Here is a 24,118-nt window from a genome sequence, read left to right as displayed (position 1 = left end):
GTCATTTATAGGTCGTTACTACTTATTCGTCTATTTTTATATCAGGTTATATCGTCTACTTAGTCATTTATATCAGGTCTACATCGTCTACTTAGTCATATTATATTTATATCGTCTACTTAGTCATTTGTATCAGGTCATATCGTCTACTTAGTCATTTATATCAGGTTATATCGTCTACTTAGTCATTTATATCAGTCATATCGTTACTTAGTCATTTATATCAGGTTATATCGTCTACTTAGTCATTTATATCAGGTCATATCGTCTACTTAGTCATTTATATCAGGTTCATATCGTCTACTTAGTCATTTATATCGTCTACTTAGTCATTTATATCAGGTTTATCGTCTACTTAGTCATTTATATCAGGTTATTCGTCTACTTAGTCATTTATATCAGGTTATATCGTCTACGTAGTCATTTATATCAGGTCATATCGTCTACTTAGTCATTTATATCGTCTACTTAGTCATTTATATCGTCTACTTAGTCATTTATATCGTCTACTTAGTCATTTATATCAGGTTATATCGTCTACTTAGTCATTTATATCGTCTACTTAGTCATTTTATATCGTCTACTTCAGTCATTTATATCAGGTCATATATCGTCTACTTAGTCATTTATATCGTCTACTTAGTCATTTATATCGTTATCGTCTACTTAGTCATTTATATCGTCTACTTAGTCATTTATATCAGGTTATATCGTCTACTTAGTCATTTATATCGTCTACTTAGTCATTTATATCAGGTTATTCGTCATTTATGTCTACTTAGTCATTTATCAGGTTATATCGTCTACTAGTCATTTATATCAGGTCTATCGTCTACATTATATCGTCTATAGTCATTTATATCAGGTTATATCGTCTACTTAGTCATTTATATCGTCTACTTAGTCATTTATATCGTCTAGTCATATCGTCTACTTAGTCATTTATATCAGGTTATATCGTCTACTTAGTCATTTATATCAGGTTATATCGTCTACTTAGTCATTTATATCAGGTTATATCGTCTACTTAGTCATTTATATCAGGTTATATCGTCTACTTAGTCATTTATATCGTCTATCGTCTACTTAGTCATTTATATCAGGTTATATCGTCTACTTAGTCATTTATAGTCGTATATTCTACTTAGTCATTTATATCGTCTATTATCATTTATTAGTCGTTTACTAGTCATTTATATCGTCTACTTAGTCATTTATATCAGGTTCATATCGTCTACTTAGTCATCTTATATCAGGTTATATCGTCTACTTAGTCATTTATATCGTCTACTTAGTCATTTATATCGTTTTATCTTAGTCATTTATATCGTCTACTTAGTCATTTATATCGTCTAGTCATTATCGTCTACTTAGTCATTTATATCAGGTTATATCGTCTACTTAGTCATTTATATCAGGTTATATCGTCTACTTAGTCATTTATATAGGTCTATATCGTCTACTTAGTCATTTATATCGTCTACTTAGTCATTTATATCAGTTATATCGTCTACTTAGTCATTTTATATCAGGTTATATCGTCTACTTAGTCATTTATATCAGGTTATATCGTCTACTTAGTCATTTATATCAGGTTATATCGTCTACTTAGTCATTTATATCAGGTCATATCGTCTACTTAGTCATTTATATCGTCTACTTAGTCATTTATATCAGGTTATATCGTCTACTTAGTCATTATATCTAGTTATAGTCTATAGTCTTTATCTCTACTTAGTCATTTATATCGGTTATAATCGTCTATTAGTCATTTATATCGTCTACTTAGTCATTTATATCGTCTACTTAGTCATTTATATCGTCTACTTAGTCATTTATATCGTCTAGTCATTTATATCGTCTACTTAGTCATTTATATCAGGTTATATCGTCTACTTAGTCATTTTATCAGGTTATATCGTCAGTCATTTATATCGTCTACTTAGTCATTTATATCAGGTTATTCGTCTACTTAGTCATTTATATCGTCTACTTAGTCATTATATCAGGTATATCGTCTACTTAGTCATTTATATCAGGTCATATCGTCTACTTAGTCATTTATATCAGGTTATATCGTCTACTTAGTCATTTATATCAGGTTATATCGTCTACTTAGTCATTTATATCGTCTACTTAGTCATTTATATCAGGTCATATCGTCTACTTAGTCATTTATATCATCTACTTAGTCATTTATATCGTCTACTTAGTCATTTGTATCAGGTTATATCGTCTACTTAGTCGTTTGTATCAGGTCATATCGTCTACTTAGTCATTTATATCAGGTCATATCGTCTACTTAGTCATTTATATCAGGTTATATCGTCTACTTAGTCATTCGTATCAGGTCATATCGTCTACTTAGTCATTTATATCAGGTCATATCGTCTACTTAGTCATTTATATCAGGTTATATCGTCTACTTAGTCATTTATATCAGGTTATATCGTCTACTTAGTCATTTATATCAGGTTATATCGTCTACTTAGTCATTTATATCAGGTTATATCGTCTACTTAGTCATTTATATCAGGTCATATCGTCTACTTAGTCATTTATATCGTCTACTTAGTCATTTATATCGTCTACTTAGTCATTTATATCGTCTACTTAGTCATTTGTATCAGGTTATATCGTCTACTTAGTCGTTTGTATCAGGTCATATCGTCTACTTAGTCATTTATATCAGGTCATATCGTCTACTTAGTCATTTATATCAGGTTATATCGTCTACTTAGTCATTCGTATCAGGTCATATCGTCTACTTAGTCATTTATGTCAGGTCATATCGTCTACTTAGTCATTTATATCGTCTACTTAGTCATTTATATCAGGTTTATCGTCTACTTAGTCATTTATATCGTCTACTTAGTCATTTATATCAGGTTATATCGTCTACGTAGTCATTCGTATCAGGTCATATCGTCTACTTAGTCATTTATATCGTCTACTTAGTCATTTATATCGTCTACTTAGTCATTTATATCGTCTACTTTGTCATTTATATCAGGTTATATCGTCTACTTAGTCATTTATATCGTCTACTTAGTCATTCGTATCAGGTCATATCGTCTACTTAGTCATTTATGTCAGGTCATATCGTCTACTTAGTCATTTATATCGTCTACTTAGTCATTTATATCAGGTTGTATCGTCTACTTAGTCATTTATATCGTCTACTTAGTCATTTATATCAGGTTATATCGTCTACGTAGTCATTTGTATGAGGTTATATCGTCTAGTCATTTATATCGTCTACTAAGTCATTTATATCAGGTTATATCGTCTACTTAGTCATTTATATCGTCTACTTAGTCATTTATATCGTCTACTTAGTCATTTATATCAGGTCATATCGTCTACTTAGTCATTTATATCAGGTTATATCGTCTACTTAGTCATTTATATCAGGTTATATCGTCTACTTAGTCATTTATATCAGGTCATATCGTCTACTTAGTCATTTATATCAGGTTATATCGTCTACTTAGTCATTTATATCAGGTTATATCGTCTACTTAGTCATTTATATCAGGTCATATCGTCTACTTAGTCATTTATATCGTCTACTTAGTCATTTATATCACGTCATTTCGTTTACTTAGTCATTTATATCGTCTATTTAGTCATTTATATCAGGTCATATCGTCTACTTAGTCATTCGTATCAGGTCATATCGTCTACTTAGTCATTTATATCGTCTACGTAGTCATTTATATCAGGTTATATCGTCTACTTAGTCATTTATATCGTCTACTTAGTCATTTATATCGTCTAGTCATTTATATCGTCTACTTAGTCATTTATATCAGGTTATATCGTCTACTTAGTCATTTATATCAGGTTATATCGTCTACTTAGTCATTTATATCAGGTTATATCGTCTACTTAGTCATTTATATCGTCTACTTAGTCATTTATATCGTCTACTTAGTCATTTATATCAGGTTATATCGTCTACTTAGTCATTTATATCAGGTTATATCGTCTACTTAGTCATTTATATCAGGTTATATCGTCTACTTAGTCATTTATATCGTCTACTTAGTCATTTATATCGTCTACTTAGTCATTTGTATCGTCTACTTAGTCATTTATATCGTCTACTTAGTCATTTATATCAGGTCATATCGTCTACTTAGTCATTTATATCAGGTTATATCGTCTACTTAGTCATTTATATCAGGTTATATCGTCTACTTAGTCATTTATATCGTCTACTTAGTCATTTATATCAGGTTATATCGTCTACTTAGTCATTTATATCAGGTCATATCGTCTACTTAGTCATTTATATCAGGTTATATCGTCTACTTAGTCATTTATATCAGGTTATATCGTCTACTTAGTCATTTATATCAGGTTATATCGTCTACTTAGTCATTTATATCAGGTTATATCGTCTACTTAGTCATTTATATCAGGTTATATCGTCTAGTATCATTTATATCGTCTACTTAGTCATTTATATCAGGGTTATATCGTCTACTTAGTCATTTATATCAGGTTATATCGTCTACTTAGTCATTTATATCGGTTATATCGTCTACTTAGTCATTTATATCAGGTCTATCGTCTACTTAGTCATTTATATCGTCTACTTAGTCATTTATATCAGGTCATATCGTCTACTTAGTCATTTATATCAGGTTATATCGTCTACTTAGTCATTTATATCAGGTTATATCGTCTACTTAGTCATTTATATCAGTCTATCTTTAGTCATTTATATCGTCTACTTAGTCATTTATATCAGGTTATATCGTCTACTTAGTCATTTATATCAGGTTATATCGTCTACTTAGTCATTTATATCAGGTTATATCGTCTACTTAGTCATTTATATCGTCTACTTAGTCATTTATATAGGTATATCGTCTACTTAGTCATTTATATACGTCTACTTAGTCATTTATATCGTCTACTTAGTCATTTATATCAGGTTATATCGTCTACTTAGTCATTTATATCGGTTATATCGTCTACTTAGTCATTTATATCGTCTACTTAGTCATTTATATCAGGTTATATCGTCTACTTAGTCATTTATATCAGGTTATATCGTCTACTTAGTCATTTATATCGTCTACAGTCATTTATATCAGGTATATCGTCACTTAGTCATTTATATATCGTCTACTTAGTCATTTATATCGTCTACTTAGTCATTTATATCGTCTACTTAGTCATTTATATCAGGTCATATCGTCTACTTAGTCATTTATATCAGGTTATATCGTCTACTTAGTCATTTATATCAGGTTATATCGTCTACTTAGTTCATTTATATCATTATATCGTCACTTAGTCATTTATATCGTCTACTTAGTCATTTATATCAGGTTATATCGTCTACTCGTCTACTTAGTCATTTATATCAGGTTATATCGTCTACTTAGTCATTTATATCAGGTTATATCGTCTACTTAGTCATTTATATCAGGTTATATCGTCTACTTAGTCATTTATATCAGGTTATATCGTCTACTTAGTCATTTATATCGTCTACTTAGTCATTTATATCAGGTCATATCGTCTACTTAGTCATTTATATCAGGTTATATCGTTACTTAGTCATTTATATCGTCTACTTAGTCATTTATATCAGGTTATATCGTCTACTTAGTCATTTATATCGTCTACTTAGTCATTTATATCAGGTTATATCGTCTACTTAGTCATTTATATCAGGTTATATCGTCTACTTAGTCATTTATATCAGGTTATATCGTCTACTTAGTCATTTATATCAGGTTATATCGTCTACTTAGTCATTTATATCGTCTACTTAGTCATTTATATCAGGTTATATCGTCTACTTAGTCATTTATATCGTCTACTTAGTCATTTATATCAGGTTATATCGTCTACTTAGTCATTTATATCAGGTCATATCGTCTACTTAGTCATTTATATCAGGTTATATCGTCTACTTAGTCATTTATATCGTCTACTTAGTCATTTATATCGTCTACTTAGTCATTTATATCAGGTCATATCGTCTACTTAGTCATTTATATCGTCTACTTAGTCATTCGTATCTTAGGTCATTATATCGTCTACTTAGTCATTTATGTCATATTCATATCGTCTACTTAGTCATTTATATCGTCTACTTAGTCATTTATATCAGGTTTATCGTCTACTTAGTCATTTATATCGTCTACTTAGTCATTTATATCAGGTTATATCGTCTACTTAGTCATTTGTATTGGTATATCGTCTAGTCATTTATATCGTCTACTTAGTCATTTATATCAGGTTATATCGTCTACTTAGTCATTTATATCGTCTATTAGTCATTTATATCGTCTACTTAGTCATTTATATCGTCTACTTAGTCATTTATATCAGGTCATATCGTCTACTTAGTCATTTATATCAGGTTATATCGTCTACTTAGTCATTCGTATCAGGTCATATCGTCTACTTAGTCATTTATATCAGGTTATATCGTCTACTTAGTCATTTATATCAGGTTATATCGTCTACTTAGTCATTTATATCAGGTCATATCGTCTACTTAGTCATTTATATCAGGTTATATCGTCTACTTAGTCATTTATATCGTCTACTTAGTCATTTATATCAGGTCATATCGTCTACTTAGTCATTTATATCGTCTACTTAGTCATTTATATCGTCTACTTAGTCATTTATATCAGGTTATATCGTCTACTTAGTCATTTATATCAGGTTATATCGTCTACTTAGTCATTTATATCGTCTACTTAGTCATTTATATCAGGTTATATCGTCTACTTAGTCATTTATATCAGGTATATCGTCTACTTAGTCATTTATATCAGGTTATATCGTCTACTTAGTCATTTATATCAGGTTATATCGTCTACTTAGTCATTTATATCGTCTACTTAGTCATTTATATCAGGTCATATCGTCTACTTAGTCATTTATATCGTCTACTTAGTCATTTATATCAGGTCTATTAGTCTATTAGTCAGGTTATATCGTCTACTTAGTCATTTATATCAGGTCATATCGTCTACTTAGTCATTTATATAAGGTTATATCGTCTACTTAGTCATTTATATCAGGTTATATCGTCTACTTAGTCATTTATATCAGGTTATATCGTCTACTTAGTCATTTATATCAGGTTATATCGTCTACTTAGTCATTTATATCGTCTACTTAGTCATTTATATCGTCTACTTAGTCATTTATATCAGGTCATATCGTCTACTTAGTCATTTATATCAGGTTATATCGTCTACTTAGTCATTTATATCAGGTTATATCGTCTACTTAGTCATTTATATCAGGTCATATCGTCTACTTAGTCATTTATATCAGGTTATATCGTCTACTTAGTCATTCGTATCAGGTTATATCGTCTACTTAGTCATTTATATCGTCTACTTAGTCAATTATATCAGGTCATATCGTCTACTTAGTCATTTATATCGTCTACTTAGTCATTTATATCAGGTTATATCGTCTACTTAGTCATTTATATCAGGTTATATCGTCTACTTAGTCATTTATATCAGGTCATATCGTCTACTTAGTCATTTATATCAGGTCATATCGTCTACTTAGTCATTTATATCGTCTACTTAGTCATTTATATCAGGTCATATCGTCTACTTAGTCACTTATATCGTCTACTTAGTCATTTATATCGTCTACTTAGTCATTTATATCGTCTACTTAGTCATTTATATCAGGTCATATTCGTCTACTTAGTCATTTATATCAGGTTATATCGTCTACTTAGTCATTTTATCAGGTTTATATCGTCTACTTAGTCATTTATATCGTCTACTTAGTCATTTATATCGTCTACTTAGTCATTTATATCAGGTTATATCGTCTACTTAGTCATTTATATCAGGTTATATCGTCTACTTAGTCATTTATATCAGGTTATATCGTCTACTTAGTCATTTATATCAGGTCATTTATATCGTCTACTTAGTCATTTATATCAGGTTATATCGTCTACTTAGTCATTTATATCAGGTTATATCGTCTACTTAGTCATTTATATCGTCTACTTAGTCATTTATATCAGGTCATATCGTCTACTTAGTCATTTATATCGTCTACTTAGTCATTTATATCAGGTTATATCGTCTACTTAGTCATTTATATCAGGTCATATCGTCTACTTAGTCATTTATATCGTCTACTTAGTCATTCGTATCAGGTCATATCGTCTACTTAGTCATTTATATCGTCTACTTAGTCATTTATATCAGGTTATATCGTCTACTTAGTCATTTATATCAGGTCATATCGTCTACTTAGTCATTTATATCGTCTACTTAGTCATTTATATCAGGTCATATCGTCTACTTAGTCATTTATATCGTCTACTTAGTCATTTATATCAGGTTATATCGTCTACTTAGTCATTTATATCGTCTACTTAGTCATTTATATCGTCTACTTAGTCATTTATATCAGGTCATATCGTCTACTTAGTCATCTATATCAGGTTTATATCGTCTACTTAGTCATTTATATCGTCTACTTAGTCATTTATATCGTCTACTTAGTCATTTAGATCGTCTACTTAGTCATTTATATCGTCTACTTAGTCATTTATAGTCTAGTCATTTAGATCGTCTACTTAGTCATTTATATCAGGTTATATCGTCTACTTAGTCATTTGTATCAGGTTATATCGTCTAGTCATTTATATCGTCTACTTAGTCATTTATATCAGGTTATATCGTCTACTTAGTCATTTGTATCAGGTTATATCGTCTAGTCATTTATATCGTCTACTTAGTCATTTATATCAGGTTATATCGTCTACTTAGTCATTTATATCGTCTACTTAGTCATTTATATCAGGTTATATCGTCTACTTAGTCATTTATATCAGGTCATATCGTCTACTTAGTCATTTATATCAGGTTATATCGTCTACTTAGTCATTTATATCAGGCTATATCGTCTACTTATTCATTTATATCGTCTACTTAGTCATTTATATCAGGTCATATCGGCTACTTAGTCATTTATATCATCTCCTTAGTCATTTATATCGTCTACTTAGTCATTTATATCAGGTTATATCGTCTACTTAGTCATTTATATCAGGTCATATCGTCTACTTAGTCATTTTTATATCAGGTTATATCGTCTACTTAGTCATTCGTATCAGGTCATATCGTCTACTTAGTCATTTATGTCAGGTCATATCGTCTACTTAGTCATTTATATCAGTATCGTCTACTTAGTCATTTATATCAGGTTATATCGTCTACTTAGTCATTTATATCGTCTACTTAGTCATTTATATCAGGTCATATCGTCTACTTAGTCATTTATATCGTCTACTTAGTCATTTATATCGGTCTCAGTATATATCGTCTACTTAGTCATTTATATCGTCTATATCGTCTACTTAGTCATTTATATTCTAGGTCATTTATATCGTCTACTTAGTCATTTATCAGGTTATATCGTCTTAGTCATTATATCTGTTTCGTCTATATTCGTCTACTTAGTCATTTATATCGTCTACTTAGTCATTTATATCAGGTTATATCGTCTACTTAGTCATTTATATCAGGTTATATCGTCTACTTAGTCATTTATATCAGGTTATATCGTCTACTTAGTCATTTATATCAGGTCATATCGTCTACTTAGTCATTTATATCAGGTTATATCGTCTACTTAGTCATTTATATCAGGTCATATCGTCTACTTAGTCATTTATATCAGGTTATATCGTCTACTTAGTCATTTATATCAGGTCATATCGTCTACTTAGTCATTTATATCAGGTTATATCGTCTACTTAGTCATTTATATCAGGTTATATCGTCTACTTAGTCATTTATATCGTCTACTTAGTCATTTATATCAGTCTACTTAGTCATTTATATCGTCTACTTAGTCATTTATATCGTCTAGTCATTTATATCGTCTACTTAGTCATTTATATCAGGTTATATCGTCTACTTAGTCATTTATATCGTCTACTTAGTCATTTATATCAGGTTATATCGTCTACTTAGTCATTTATATCAGGTTATATCGTCTACTTAGTCATTTATATCAGGTTATATCGTCTACTTAGTCATTTATATCAGGTTATATCGTCTACTTAGTCATTTATATCAGGTTATTATCGTCTACTTAGTCATTTATATCGTCTACTAAGTCATTTATATCAGGTCATTTCGTCTACTTAGTCATTTATATCGTCTATTTTGTCATTTATATCAGGTCATATCGTCTACTTAGTCATTTATATCAGGTTATATCGTCTACTTAGTCATTCGTATCAGGTCATATCGTCTACTTAGTCATTTATATCGTCTACGTAGTCATTTATATCAGGTTATATCGTCTACTTAGTCATTTATATCAGGTCATATCGTCTACTTAGTCATTTATATCGTCTACTTAGTCATTCGTATCAGGTCATAGCGTCTACTTAGTCATTTATATCGTCTACTTAGTCATTTATATCAGGTTATATCGTCTACTTAGTCATTTATATCGTCTACTTAGTCATTTATATCAGGTCATTTCGTTTACTTAGTCATTTATATCGTCTATTTAGTCATTTATATCAGGTCATATCGTCTACTTAGTCATCTATATCAGGTTATATCGTCTACTTAGTCATTTATATCGTCTACTTAGTCATTTATATCGTCTACTTAGTCATTTGTATCAGGTTATATCGTCTACTTAGTCATTTATATCGTCTACTTAGTCCTTTATATCGTCTACTTAGTCATTTGTATCGTCTACTTAGTCATTCGTATCAGGTTATATCGTCTACTTAGTCATTTATATCGTCTACGTAGTCATTTATATCAGGTTATATCGTCTACTTAGTCATTTATATCAGGTCATATCGTCTACTTAGTCATTTATATCGTCTACTTAGTCATTCGTATCAGGTCATATCGTCTACTTAGTCATTTATATCGTCTACTTAGTCATTTATATCAGGTTATATCGTCTACTTAGTCATTTATATCGTCTACTTAGTCATTTATATCAGGTCATTTCGTTTACTTAGTCATTTATATCGTCTATTTAGTCATTTATATCAGGTCATATCGTCTACTTAGTCATCTATATCAGGTTATATCGTCTACTTAGTCATTTATATCGTCTACTTAGTCATTTATATCGTCTACTTAGTCATTTGTATCGTCTACTTAGTCATTTATATCAGGTTATATCGTCTACTTAGTCATTTATATCGTCTACTTAGTCATTTATATCAGGTCATATCGTCTACTTAGTCATTTATATCGTCTACTTAGTCATTTATATCAGGTTATATCGTCTACGTAGTCATTTGTATCAGGTTATATCGTCTACTTAGTCATTTATATCGTCTACGTAGTCATTTATATCAGGTTATATCGTCTACTTAGTCATTTATATCGTCTACTTAGTCATTTATATCAGGTCATTTCGTTTACTTAGTCATTTATATCGTCTATTTAGTCATTTATATCAGGTCATATCGTCTACTCAGTCATCTATATCAGGTTATATCGTCTACTTAGTCATTTATATCGTCTACTTAGTCATTTGTATCAGGTTATATCGTCTACTTAGTCATTTATATCGTCTACTTAGTCATTTATATCGTCTACTTAGTCCTTTATATCGTCTACTTAGTCATTTATATCAGGCTTTGTCGTCTACGTAGTCATTTATATCAGGCTTTGTCGTCTACTTAGTCATTTGTATCAGGTTATATCGTCTAGTCATTTATATCGTCTACTTAGTCATTGATATCGTCTACTTAGTCATTTGTATCGTCTACTTAGTCATTTATATCAGGTTATATCGTCTACTTAGTCATTTATATCGTCTACTTAGTCATTTATATCAGGCTTTGTCGTCTACTTAATCATTTGTATTAGGTTATATCGTCTAGTCATTTATATCGTCTAGTCATTTATATCGTCTACTTAGTCATTTATATCAGGCTTTGTCATCTACTTAGTCATTTGTATCAGATTATATCGTCTAGTCATTTATATCGTCTACTTAGTCATTTATATCAGGTCATATCGTCTACTTGGTCATTGATATCGTTTACGTAGTCATTAAATCGTCTGCCTAGTCATTTATATCGTCTACTTAGTCATTTATATCGTCTACTTAGTCATTTATATCAGGTTATATCGTCTAATTGGTCATTTATATCGTCTACTTAGTCATTTATATCGTCTACTTAGTCATTTGTATCGTCTACTTAGTCATTTATATCAGGTTATATCGTCTACTTAGTCATTTATATCAGGTTATATCGTCTACTTAGTCATTCGTATCAGGTCATATCGTCTACTTAATCATTTATATCAGGTCATATCGTCTACTTAGTCATTGATATCAATCTGAAATTTTGTGTAGATATCTACATGCAATTGTCAATCTGAAATACTGTGTAAATATCTACATACAATGTCAGTCTGAAATATTGTGTAGATATCTACATACAATGTCAGTCTGAAATACTGTGTAGAAATATACATACAATGTTAGTCTAAAATAATGTGTAGATATCTACATGCAATGACAGTCTCAAATACTGTGTAGATATCTACATGCAATGTCAATCTGAAATACTGTGTAGATATCTACATACAATGTCAGTCTGAAATACTGTGTAGAAATATACATACAATGTCAGTCTGAAATACTGTGTAGATATCTACATACAATGTCAGTCTGAAATACTGTGTAGATATCTACATACAATGTCAGTCTGAAATATTGTGTAGATATCTACATGCAATGTCAATCTGAAATACCATGTGGATATCTACATACAATGTCAATCTGAAATACCATGTAGATATCTACATACAATGTCTATCTGAAATACTGTGTAGATATCTACATACGATATCAGTCTGAAATGATGTGTAGATATCTACATACAATGTCAATCGGAACTACTGTGTAAATATCCACATACAATATCAGTCTGAAAAATTGTATAGATATCTACATAAAATGTCAATCTAAAATACTGTGTATATCTCTACATGCAATGGCAGTCTAAAATACATTGTAGATATCTACATGCAATGTCAATCTGAAATCTAAGTAAAATGTCAATCTGAAATACTGTGTAGATATCTTAATGCAATGTCAATCTGAAATACTGTGTAGACATCTACATACAATATTGATGTGAAATACCGTGTAGCTATCTACATACAATGTCAATCTAAAATACTGTGTACATATCGATAAGAAGATAGTCACTTGTCATCTGTCTATTGACATTAGAAATGGTTATATTAAAACTACTGTGTAATTACGACCTTTGTAAATACCATTCAGAATTATCCAAAATGTTTGATAGAATCATCCATGATTTTCTATGATAATGTTTTTAATTTCCAAGTATTTTTCCTTATTTGCAAGAATGACGTACATGCTTATTTAGTCGCGGAATTGACGATATGAATTACTATTTTCCAGTCTTGGTATTGTTAATACTTCGCCAGCCTGCTCCGGAAGGGGAATCGTGTCCAAGCTTACCTACTGCAACCACTCTTGGTGTGTTTTGTTGTGGCTCCTTCACCACCCAGGCCACGTGCCAAGCTTCTCCCCAGAACGCGGACTGTACCTGGGATACCGGCACGTGCAGATACGAATGTAGCAACTTCACGACAGAAACTGTGTGTAAGGGAGTGGGTTGTTCCTGGAACACTCTCCTGGGAATCTGTACCACCTAATCAGACCGGCTACTCAGGCGGACGCTTTGTTCTTCATTGTCTCAGGATTATCTTAATAAACAAACATAAAGCAAAATTCCCTGTCGTGGCTTCATTTCATAATTTTGATAATGATGTATACAGTGTCAATTGTTTTGCGACAGTTTTAACAAAGGATATGATTAATTCTAACGATTGATAATTTGGCAAGGATTTTTTAACATTACTAAAGATTGACACACAATTAAGGTTCATGTAAAGGCTTTAAACAGTGATATTTTGCAAGCCTAAAACTCATTACTGTGCTGCAATTGAACAGAACTAATTTCATTAATTGTTGGTATATACCCTGGCTAACTGTCAGTCTTACTGTTGATATGTAATTTGTGAAGCTGCTTGTAAAATTCAGTAAAATTTGAGAAAAATGTATATTTCTGGAGAAGACATAGAACTCGTGTGAATTGCATTGATGGAACCAAATATTCATGCCATCATGTTCAGTTGTGAACAGTTTGTTTGGCAAAATCGGACCAGCAAATAGCGCATGAGCCTATTGTAGTAAAATGCAAATGGCTGCTATAAATGGCGGATCACAAATATCGCATATAAGAAGCCATCTCAATTGATACAAATGTTCTTATAGACACCATAAGGTATTCTGAACATGACAAGAAGACTCTTCACGAAAAAATATTTCAACCGATCTGTTTGGGGCGAAAAATGCAGATTTCCGGAAAGAGCCTCATCAAAGTCCACATTTTAACTATTTTTTCGTTAATAGTCTTCTTGTCATGTTCTGAGTACCTTATAGTGTATATAAGAGTACTTGTATCAATTAAAATGTCTTCTTATATGCTATATTTGTAATCCGCCATTTAAAGCAGCCATTTGCATTTACAACAATAGGCTCCTGTGCTATTCGCTGGTCCGATTTTGCCAAACAAACTGTTGGAGTACCTGGCATAGTCACTACTGAACACGATACCTTGCTTATTTGGTGCCATCAATGCAATTCACACGAGTTCTATGTCTTCTCCAGAAATATACATTTTTCTCTTATTTTACTGAAATTTACAAGCAGCTTCACAAATTACATATCCGCAGTAAGACTGACAGTTAGCCAGGGTACATAGCAACAATTAATGAAGTTTGTTTTGTTCAATTGCAGCACAGTAATGAGTTATAGGCTTGCAAAATATCACTTTTTAAAGCCTTTACATAAACCTTAACTCAAACCAATGACGGATTTAGCGATTAATCTTTGACTTTTCACTGTTAGACTTTGATATCTACCAGGAATCTGTCTGTGATATCCTTTCCTGAGCAATAAACATCCGAATTTTATATCGAATGGAGTTGCTCAGATATATTGTAGTTCTCCTCTGGGTACCCCAGGCCACATTGCTCGCATTAGGTTCTACATTTCATCACAAAATCCACATAAATCCAGTAACTTTGCCATTGTAACATTTTTGCATACGTATATTACAGAGTTATCTGCCTTTCTGGGTAGGTGACGCGTGTGTTTGCAAGCGTACCGTCATTAATTTTAGAGATGTGAATTACACTGTTAAAATGATAACATCGATACCTATCCGAAAGTGGGCTATAACTCTTTAATATGCAAAGATGGAATATGACTTTGGCTGTGTCGCTCAGGTAATCAATTGTGACGTCATGTCAAAAACAATAATGTGATGTCATGACAGATGACATGACGTCAGGAGTTCAAGGATGTCGAGACTATTACGCTACAAGGTTTATGTTGGTGCGTGACTTAGGAAAGCCGATATGATGAGGCTCTGCCGAGCGCCAAGATAAAGCCTGTATTGTAAGATATTACCCTTGTGTTCTGTTTATCCTGCAACCAGTATGACATTCAAAACGAAAGTAAATTGCCTATTATTTACATGATTTCTCTCGGAGCGAGACGCTTCTTTGATGACCAAGAAAAGATTCATTCACTTAACAGAAAGAGATCGTACTACTTTTTACTACCGTGGGAAATATATAAACGTAATTCACAAACAGTTTCAGTAATTCTGTTTAGTGTTCAATATCACTGAAACAATATGAAAATAATCAGAAAACAATAATTACCCATCAAAGAATTACTTTACAATACATTCCTTTGCCATGAGCCAAGAAAAAGACTACACTGTCAAACGAGAGTTTCGAAATAGTGAAAAAGACGTCAATCCGGTTCATTCACCAAAAGGTTAAAATTCGGGTTCAAGTTAAAAAATTCTGTCAGATGTGGAACAAATTCACGTGATCTTATTGACGGATAAAGCATTTCGTATTGATCAACGGATTAAGCACAAGTTTTAGTATAACTTCTTATAAATGACAATAATATTGTTTGATATAAATAATGCTTCACTATACCAGTGTAACGTTGATAAGAGAACCATGGGCCTTAACGGTCATCTGACTATTAGTACAATACAACATAGTCGTTTAAAGATTTTAGCCTATTTGAGCCCTGTGACCTTTAATGAAGGTTTAAGGTCCTTCATTTGAACAAACTTGGTAGCCCTTCATCCCAGCATGCTACATGCCTAATATGAGTATCCTGGGACTTTCTGGTTCTTGAGAAGAAGTCTTTTAAAGATTTTACCCTATTTGACCCCTGTGACCTTGAAGAATGTCAAGGTCATTCTTTGAACAAACTTGGTAGCCCTTCATCCAAGCATGCTGCACGCCAAATATGAGTATCCTGGGCCTTTCGGTTCTTGAGAAGAAGTCGTTTAAAGATCTTAGCATATTTGACCCCTGTGACCTTGAATGAAGGTCAAGGTCCTTCATTTGAACAAACTTGGTAGCCCTTCATTCCAGCATGCTGCAGGCCCAAAATGAGTATCCTGGGCCTTTTGGTTCTTGAGAAGAAGTCGTTTAAAGATTTTAGCCTATTTGACCCCTTTGACCTTGAATGAATGTCAAGGTCATTCATTTGAACAAACTGGGAAGCCCTTCATCCTAGCTTGCTACATGCCCAATATCAGCACCCTGGGCCTTCTGGTTCTTGAGAAGAATTCGTTTAAAGATTTTAGCCTATTTGACCCCAGTGACCTGGAATGAAAATCAAGGTCATTCATTTGAACAAACTTGATAGCCCTTCATCCAAGCATGTCACGGACCCAATATCAGGTCTCTAGGCCTCTTAGTTATCGACAAGAAGTTGTTGAAAGAATTTAGCTTAATTGACCCCTGTGACCTTGAATGAAAGTCAAGCTTAAAGATCTTAGCATATTTGACCCCTGTGACCTTGAATGAAGGTCAAGGTCCTTCATTTGAACAAACTTGGTAGCCCTTCATTTCACATGCTGCAGGCCCAAAATGAGTATCCTGGGCCTTCTGGTTCTTGAGAAGAATCGTTAAAAGATTTTAGCCTTTTTGACCCCTGTGACCTTGAATGAAGGTCAAGGTCATTCATTTGAACAAACTTGATAGCCCTTTATCCCAGCAACCTACCGGCCAAATATGAGTACCCTGGGCCTTCCGGTTATTGAGAAGAAGTCGTTTGAATGAAAAATTTACGAACGGCGCACGGCGCACGGCGCACGACGACGGACGGTGCATGATGACAATAGGTCATCCTGACCCTTCGGGTCAGATGACCTAAAAATAGAGCCACGTTGAAAACTGACTCAAAATGCCGTTGGAAACTGAACTTAAATCGCACTTTTCACATCGACCCGTTAAAAATGGACCCTGTTGAATAGTGACCCCATAAAAACTCGTTCATCATTACGTAACTTAACGCTACTAGATCTCGACAAACACTTTCCCAATGACTCGCCCCAGTCGAGTCGATCTACTTCGGAAAAAATTAATTTCAAAATTCAAGGTCATTATCTTTAAAGGTCAAGATTCATTTTTGTACATTTTTATTATTTTCTCTCGGTAATATGAAGCAAATAAGTGCAGAAATGAGCATAATGGTTTGGTTTATTTTTTTTATTTGTAAGAAAGAACTTGGCTTGATGTTACAGTCTCTGCAAGAAATGATTCAACAACAATTGTAAGTTGACTCTAAATGTTGATAAGACAAAAATAATGATTTTCAGAAACGGGCGTAGACTGCACTGGACATATAATCATATATGTTAATATCGACCAGTCCACGAAATAAATCATTTCATAGCAAACATGAAGTCAGTTCAGGAGAAAATGGCCAGTCACAGGCCTGCATATCTTTCGTACTTTCTGGAAAATACGACAAGGAAGTCGTAGATTTGTTTTCAATCAACCAGGGATCAAGTACCCGTGGACTAGCCTGAGATACTCTAGCCCTCACACCAGACTTGGACATTATCACAGATAGATGTCTGGTGAGGGCCAGAGCGCAAAAGGTGGAACTCGCCGACACCATTTGGTATCGGCCCAGGTCATCTCCAATTCAGCTGACCTCCGAGAAGCCCCACTTACCTTGGTCTTTTCAACAAATGAATAATTTATCTACCCAAATATAGCAATCCGTCGAGATTAGAGGCGATTTGCACACTATGAGAAAATGGCGACGACGAGGAGGAAGATTTAAAGTTGCGTACAGGAAACTACTGTGTTGACATAATATAACGTGCATGCATGATAAAATGGATTGCAGTGGGTAGATAAATTATTCTTTTGGTGAAAAGATCAAGTTAAGTGACGCTTCTCGGTGGTAATGTTTTGTAAGTAGTCTCAATCGGAGATGACCTGGCCCGATACCAAACGGTGTCGGCGATTTCCGCCTCTTGATGTAGCACTGCGCTCTGGCCCTTACCAGACATCTGTCTGTCATAATGTCTAAGTCTGGTGTCAGGGCAAGAGTATCTCGGGCTACCCATGATTTGAACGTGTACAAAGAGAGTCGTGAATACTTGGAACAGTCTCCCATCAAATGTTGTTCACTCTATAGGAAAGTTAAACAATTTGAATATGAGCTCGATTCATATTGGAAAAATCAGTCACAAAAGTATTTATTCACTGAAAAAATAAATCCGTAAATTTCCAAGAGCTGACTATTATTGGATTATATATTTAAATTTTAAAACATTAAAAACATACACAAAAACCAATAAAAACTTGTAAAAAAAATTTGACCTAGGTTTGACAGAGGTACCTTGTATGTATGTATGTGTGTCCTACATCTCTCTGATACTTAACAATGTATATTACCTTAAAAATATCAATGCTTGTGAACTTATCCTCTATAAATTATCAGTGAGTTTGTTAGTGTAAATGTGTTGTCCATTGATTGGTGTATATTATGAGTATACATGACTACTTTTGTATTAACTTAATCAACTCCAACATACATCATTCATATCTGTTGTATTGTATTTATATGTAAAACTTTTGAAAATGAATGAAAAATAAATTAAAAAAATTATTGGATCATAAAAATCCTGTACATGTTTACATGTCAGAATAAATCTATGTATCTATGTATGCATACCTTGAAATGTTATTTAATTTCAATGAAAAAAGATGAGCAATCTCAAATTCATGTTTCAAATCGGGTTAGAAAAAGCTTATTTTCCTATTTAATGTAGTAAGTTGAAAAATCATGCTTTTACTAATATTTTGACACAATGCTCTATTTTCGATACATATACTAATAGTTAATTGGGATATGCAAATAAAAATCATATAGCTTCTGACGTAGAAAAGATGCACTTTTTTTGCAAAAAAATGTACTTGGAGTCAACAAAACATGTTATGATTTTGTATATTGAGAATTAGGAAGGTTACCTTTGTATTTAACCAGCACATCAGAAATTTGGAGTATATTTTAAAACTAGAAGGTACTTCTAACTGTATTTTAAGATAATGTTTAGATAACATAATTAAAACTAATGATAAGTTGATTATCTAAAATAAACTAGAAAAAATAGATAAGCATACCTCTTGAATGAAAGTTACGCTGACTGTTATACATATAAAACATTAAGAATGGAATTATGAGGTATATAGACAATATGCTATTAACAATGTATGCTTTAATCCTCGAAGCTGTCAATTTTCAATGCAACGGCATTCGTATAACCTCCATTGAAAATTTACCTCGGATCGTTTATCAGCGTTGAGAACTGACCCTGAATGCCGTTGAAAATGGAACGTGCTGTTGAAAATTGACAGCTTCGAGATCATGACGTCTGAATTATTCACCTACGGATGTTGTGTGTTTACTGTCACCCAAGGCAGATAAGGTTAAGGCAGGAAAACCTAAATAAATCACACTTTTGACCCTTCACTTTGACGGTGGTCAGATAGACTGGTGGATTAGGTACAGCCCGGGGGAATAACATCAATGTTATCGCGGTTATAAATGTAAACCGCATTATGTAAACTTACTAAACCCAGTTTACGTTTACAAGTGAATGAGCTGTCATTTTATTACAAAATTATTATCAATGTAAATATAAGCATTGAACTGCATTCAGTAGACAATTATGATAGTATTGTGACAAAAACCGGACCCGGGTGCGGTATTCCTCAGTATTCCTCGGTAGCGTGCAGGTAGTACCCAGCACCCAGGTCGCAGTTTCTGTCTAACCTTATATTTTATATGATCCGTAGGTTAAGACTACAAGTCTCAACGATTGCTTATCCGGAAATAATCCAGTATAATAAAAGACTCAAGCCAGTAATAAAAGTTAAAGAATATATTGTATAACTGAGAAAGTCCCAACACGTGTTAAATAAAAATTACAATCTCCATAATATCCAGTAATCTCACAGAGGCTAAGAGCCGCATTCTTGAAACTGATGAGTCTTTCCTGAGAAATCGACTATTGACATCTCACAGAGGCTAAGAGACGCATTCTTGAAACTTATGATAGTCTTTTCCTATAACTAAATAATCCAAGAAATAAATACTTAGACAACTCATAGAGGCTAAGAGCCGTACTCTTAAAACATGTGAGTGTCTAATCCTAACTTAAGAAATAACCAATTTCGTCTGGCGCTATTATCCTGAGAGAGCATAGTGACCGCTCTTTTGTACCGGTGAAACAGAAGTGGCGAGGCCCTGTGCTCACCCCTATCTATAACTTTGGGCCTCGGGCGAGGTCAGGCCGCCCGCTGATTGGCTGAAAGCCTCGGTTGGCCTGTCTCACACCCGAGACCTTACCAAAGGAACTATTGTAGAAGAACAGGGAAAATACACATTCCTGTCGAGTGCCCCGACCAGGAATCGAACACGGGTCTCCGGTGTGGAAATCTACGGCTCTACCGACTGAGCCAAAAAAGCATGCTCCGTCAGCTGAGTGACAGAGACCGTATTTAACACTATTTACAAGCCACACCGACCCGCTCCTTTTACAATTATATAATCTAATCATGTTACATGTGCAAATGATTAATACGATCTTATCTTTATATCTAATCAACAATCCCTAATTATCGTAAACTCTCTCACCTCACTCGTCCATTCTCACAGGGTCCACTCGTCACAGTATTGTAGACAATGTTTTTAGCTATGAATTGAATTTTTTGATATTATTGCTGAAATATTATATATACTATTGTAAATTAAAATCAAAAACTCCTTCTATTGGAGAGTGGAAAGCTTATACCTTATTTTACAAAGAAATTGAAAATTTTGATTTAATTTCATATTCAGAGAGAAAAAAAAACAAAATAAAGCAAAAGTGGGTTTTTGTGGCCAATTTTTTGGAGATTAGCGGAAGAAAGATACAAATTAAATTTACATAGTGTATGTATGTAGTTATAATTGACAACTTCCTGAACTTTCAGTACATGTATGCCATTTGTTTTTCTTACTGTGTGTTGATTTGTAACATGGAAAATGAATGTAACAACAAAAAAACTGAATAAAAAAAATAAATAAATAAAAACATGCTCCGTCAGCTGAGTGACAGAAACCGTATTTAACACTATTTACAAGCCACACCGACCAACTCCTTTTACACTATAATACACATCGTATACAATGCATCTAAACCTAGATTAATACACAAATCTTCATAAACAATAAAACGATCTAAGTATAATAGCAGACATTCTTTACAATATTTATACAACGAATACACTCGAAACGCCGGCTAGGCATCTACGTCATTTTGGCAACAAGTTGTCAGCGACGAACACATGAATGTCAACAACGACATTTAACTTACAGCTAAATAAAGTCGTCTAACAATGAAATCGACGGTATTTCAGCGAAATAACTAACACGTAGGTTTGTACATTTATTGATTTATATGTAATGTCGATTACTTAATCTTATATCGAACACATTTCACATACTAGTCATGTTTGTGTATTGTCGAAAAGATCGAGAACGTGACGTGATGTTATAGTATTGTATTGGAATGAGCGATGAAACTATCTAGTTGTGGGCAAGGGGGAAATAACTCTAATCACATTTGAAACTTTGGAACTCTTTTGTTGTAAAAGATAGAAAATTGAGAAGAATAAAAGGTAGACTGGTTCCCGCCTCAGTTACCTCCCTTGCGTACGCTTCACTGAGGACCGGTAGCGAGTAGCCATCTTGAGTGAGAATTCCAACTCCAGAGTAGTGCGCATCATTTCTGCGCATGATATGTCATCATGGAGACGGCTACTTCCGTTAAGAGAAAATAACGTCATTAACGTCGTTCCTATGAACACACTAAACTCTGTTAGCACGAAATGATTTCAAAACTTAAGATCTTATTTAATTTTGTTTATATATCGTTCAAATAAATTATTTATTCTTTACGTTAAGATCCGTCGCTTCGTGCGTAAAGGGGTTTCCCACGTCTAAAAAAGTGATACCAGCGAACCGGATATGTAGATTGACCAATCAAAAAAATCATCATGGTTACCCGCTACCGGTCCCTAGTGAGCGGAGCGCAGCCTGGCGGAGAGTAGAGAACTAAGGGAAGGGAACCAGTCTAAATAAAAGGAAGAAAAAATGAACGGACGTGTTGCTGTCTCTCACTCTAACATTCCCCAAACACATGAAGCGACACACAACATGGTGGAGAATTCGAATTTAATAGATGTTACTTGCAGTACTCCTAACAGTATGTATACTTCAGGCTGTGACCCCATTTCGCACCTCGACACACCAATTCGATGAAGTGACGACATTGCTGACGGGATCACGGAGAACAACGTTAACCGCTATCACGCCATGGCGGGAAACGGAATGAACTGTGCTGTGACAAATACTGAAATGCCATGCCCTGATGACCATCCACATATGAATACGCTACCTCGTCCAAATTTCTCACAGACTCCCGACGGGAACCCGGGGTACCGTTTACCACGGACAGATTTCCCTCAACCAGACGGTAATTATAATGTTCACATTCCCGCCCATAATTCATCACGTGGCCATGGAGTCGGACCGACATTTATCATTCGAGACGTCGTCCCAGATAAACATTTGAGATTTTCGGGATTCATGAATGAAGATGGAGAGAAGTTTTTGCGTGAGTTTCACAGTTATCTCACACTCTCTGGACTAGTAGATAACCATGAACAAATTATAGCTTGTTTTCATTTGAGGCTACAAGGCCCTGCCTTGGTCTGGTTTGACACGCTCACTAGTAATAAGAGACTGTCATGGCCCCAGATTGAGGCCAGCTTTCGCCAAGAGTACTGTGGAGACAATCCAGCCCTCATCGCTGAGGAGGCCAACTGGCATCATTTGAAACATCCCTCAGAAGCAATTGAGGAGTATCATGCAGTTGTTGTGAGTAAAAGGCTTGCGTTTACAAAAAAGTGAACGTGATATGACTTTCAAATTCATTCAAGGCTTACCGTCTTAACTTCGGTTTTTTGTACGAGCTGGCCTAGGACGAGTATCAACTCTTCGTGACGCCCTTCATTCAGCCAAAATTGGAGAGAGTCATGGTTATCGCCAAGACTTTAATGTCTCACACAATGTCGTTCAACCATCTATCAGTGCTCTTAAGAAGAGTGACGCCGAAGATGCCACAGTGACAGCCCTTAATCAGATATGTGAACGCCTAGACAAGCTGGAAAAGTTACAGAAAAAGACCAAAGACTCCAAACCCAGAGGTCAACGTCCGAAGACCGACGAGGAGATCAGGACGTGCTTCAAATGTCAAGGTCAGGGACATATCAAACCTAATTGTAATTGGCTTGGCATTGGACAAGTTTCCCCATCGCTTCTTTGTGATTTGTGTAAACAGAACGGACACAGCGCAAAGTGTTGTAGGCTATCGCGATCGGTGTCGGTGTCTACTACCACAGATGTTTGTCAACTGTGTAGCGAGACAGGCCATACCGCATTGAAGTGTCCGCAGTTAAACAGTCTCGGCCTGGGATTGACGCGCACCTCTCAGGTCTCTGTGTGGAGGTAATGAACCCAGTCCAGATGATTGATACCTCGCGATCGGTGACTGGAAGAGTTCAGCGCAAACCAACGTCTTCTAGTGATACGGACAGTACTGAGCAGC

The 24,118-nt window shown here is 33.9% G+C and overlaps 1 protein-coding gene across 1 annotated transcript in view; it reads left to right on the top strand.

Moving 5' to 3' along the window:
- The window catches only part of LOC138334251 (uncharacterized), a 30,110-nt gene extending 16,319 nt beyond the window's left edge, over positions 1-13,791 (top strand). Inside the window, exon 4 of the mRNA XM_069282874.1 lies at positions 13,459-13,791. Coding sequence (XP_069138975.1) covers positions 13,459-13,715 — 257 coding nt within the window. The 3' untranslated portion in view covers positions 13,716-13,791. The remainder of the gene's footprint in view (positions 1-13,458) is intronic.
- Positions 13,792-24,118: the final 10,327 nt, after the last annotated feature.

The sequence above is a fragment of the Argopecten irradians genome, chromosome 11, assembly GCF_041381155.1.
Source record: "Argopecten irradians isolate NY chromosome 11, Ai_NY, whole genome shotgun sequence".
Taxonomy (NCBI): Eukaryota; Metazoa; Mollusca; class Bivalvia; order Pectinida; family Pectinidae; genus Argopecten; species Argopecten irradians.
Note: the sequence above shows the minus strand (reverse complement) of the source record. Positions and strands in the feature narration are given on the sequence as shown.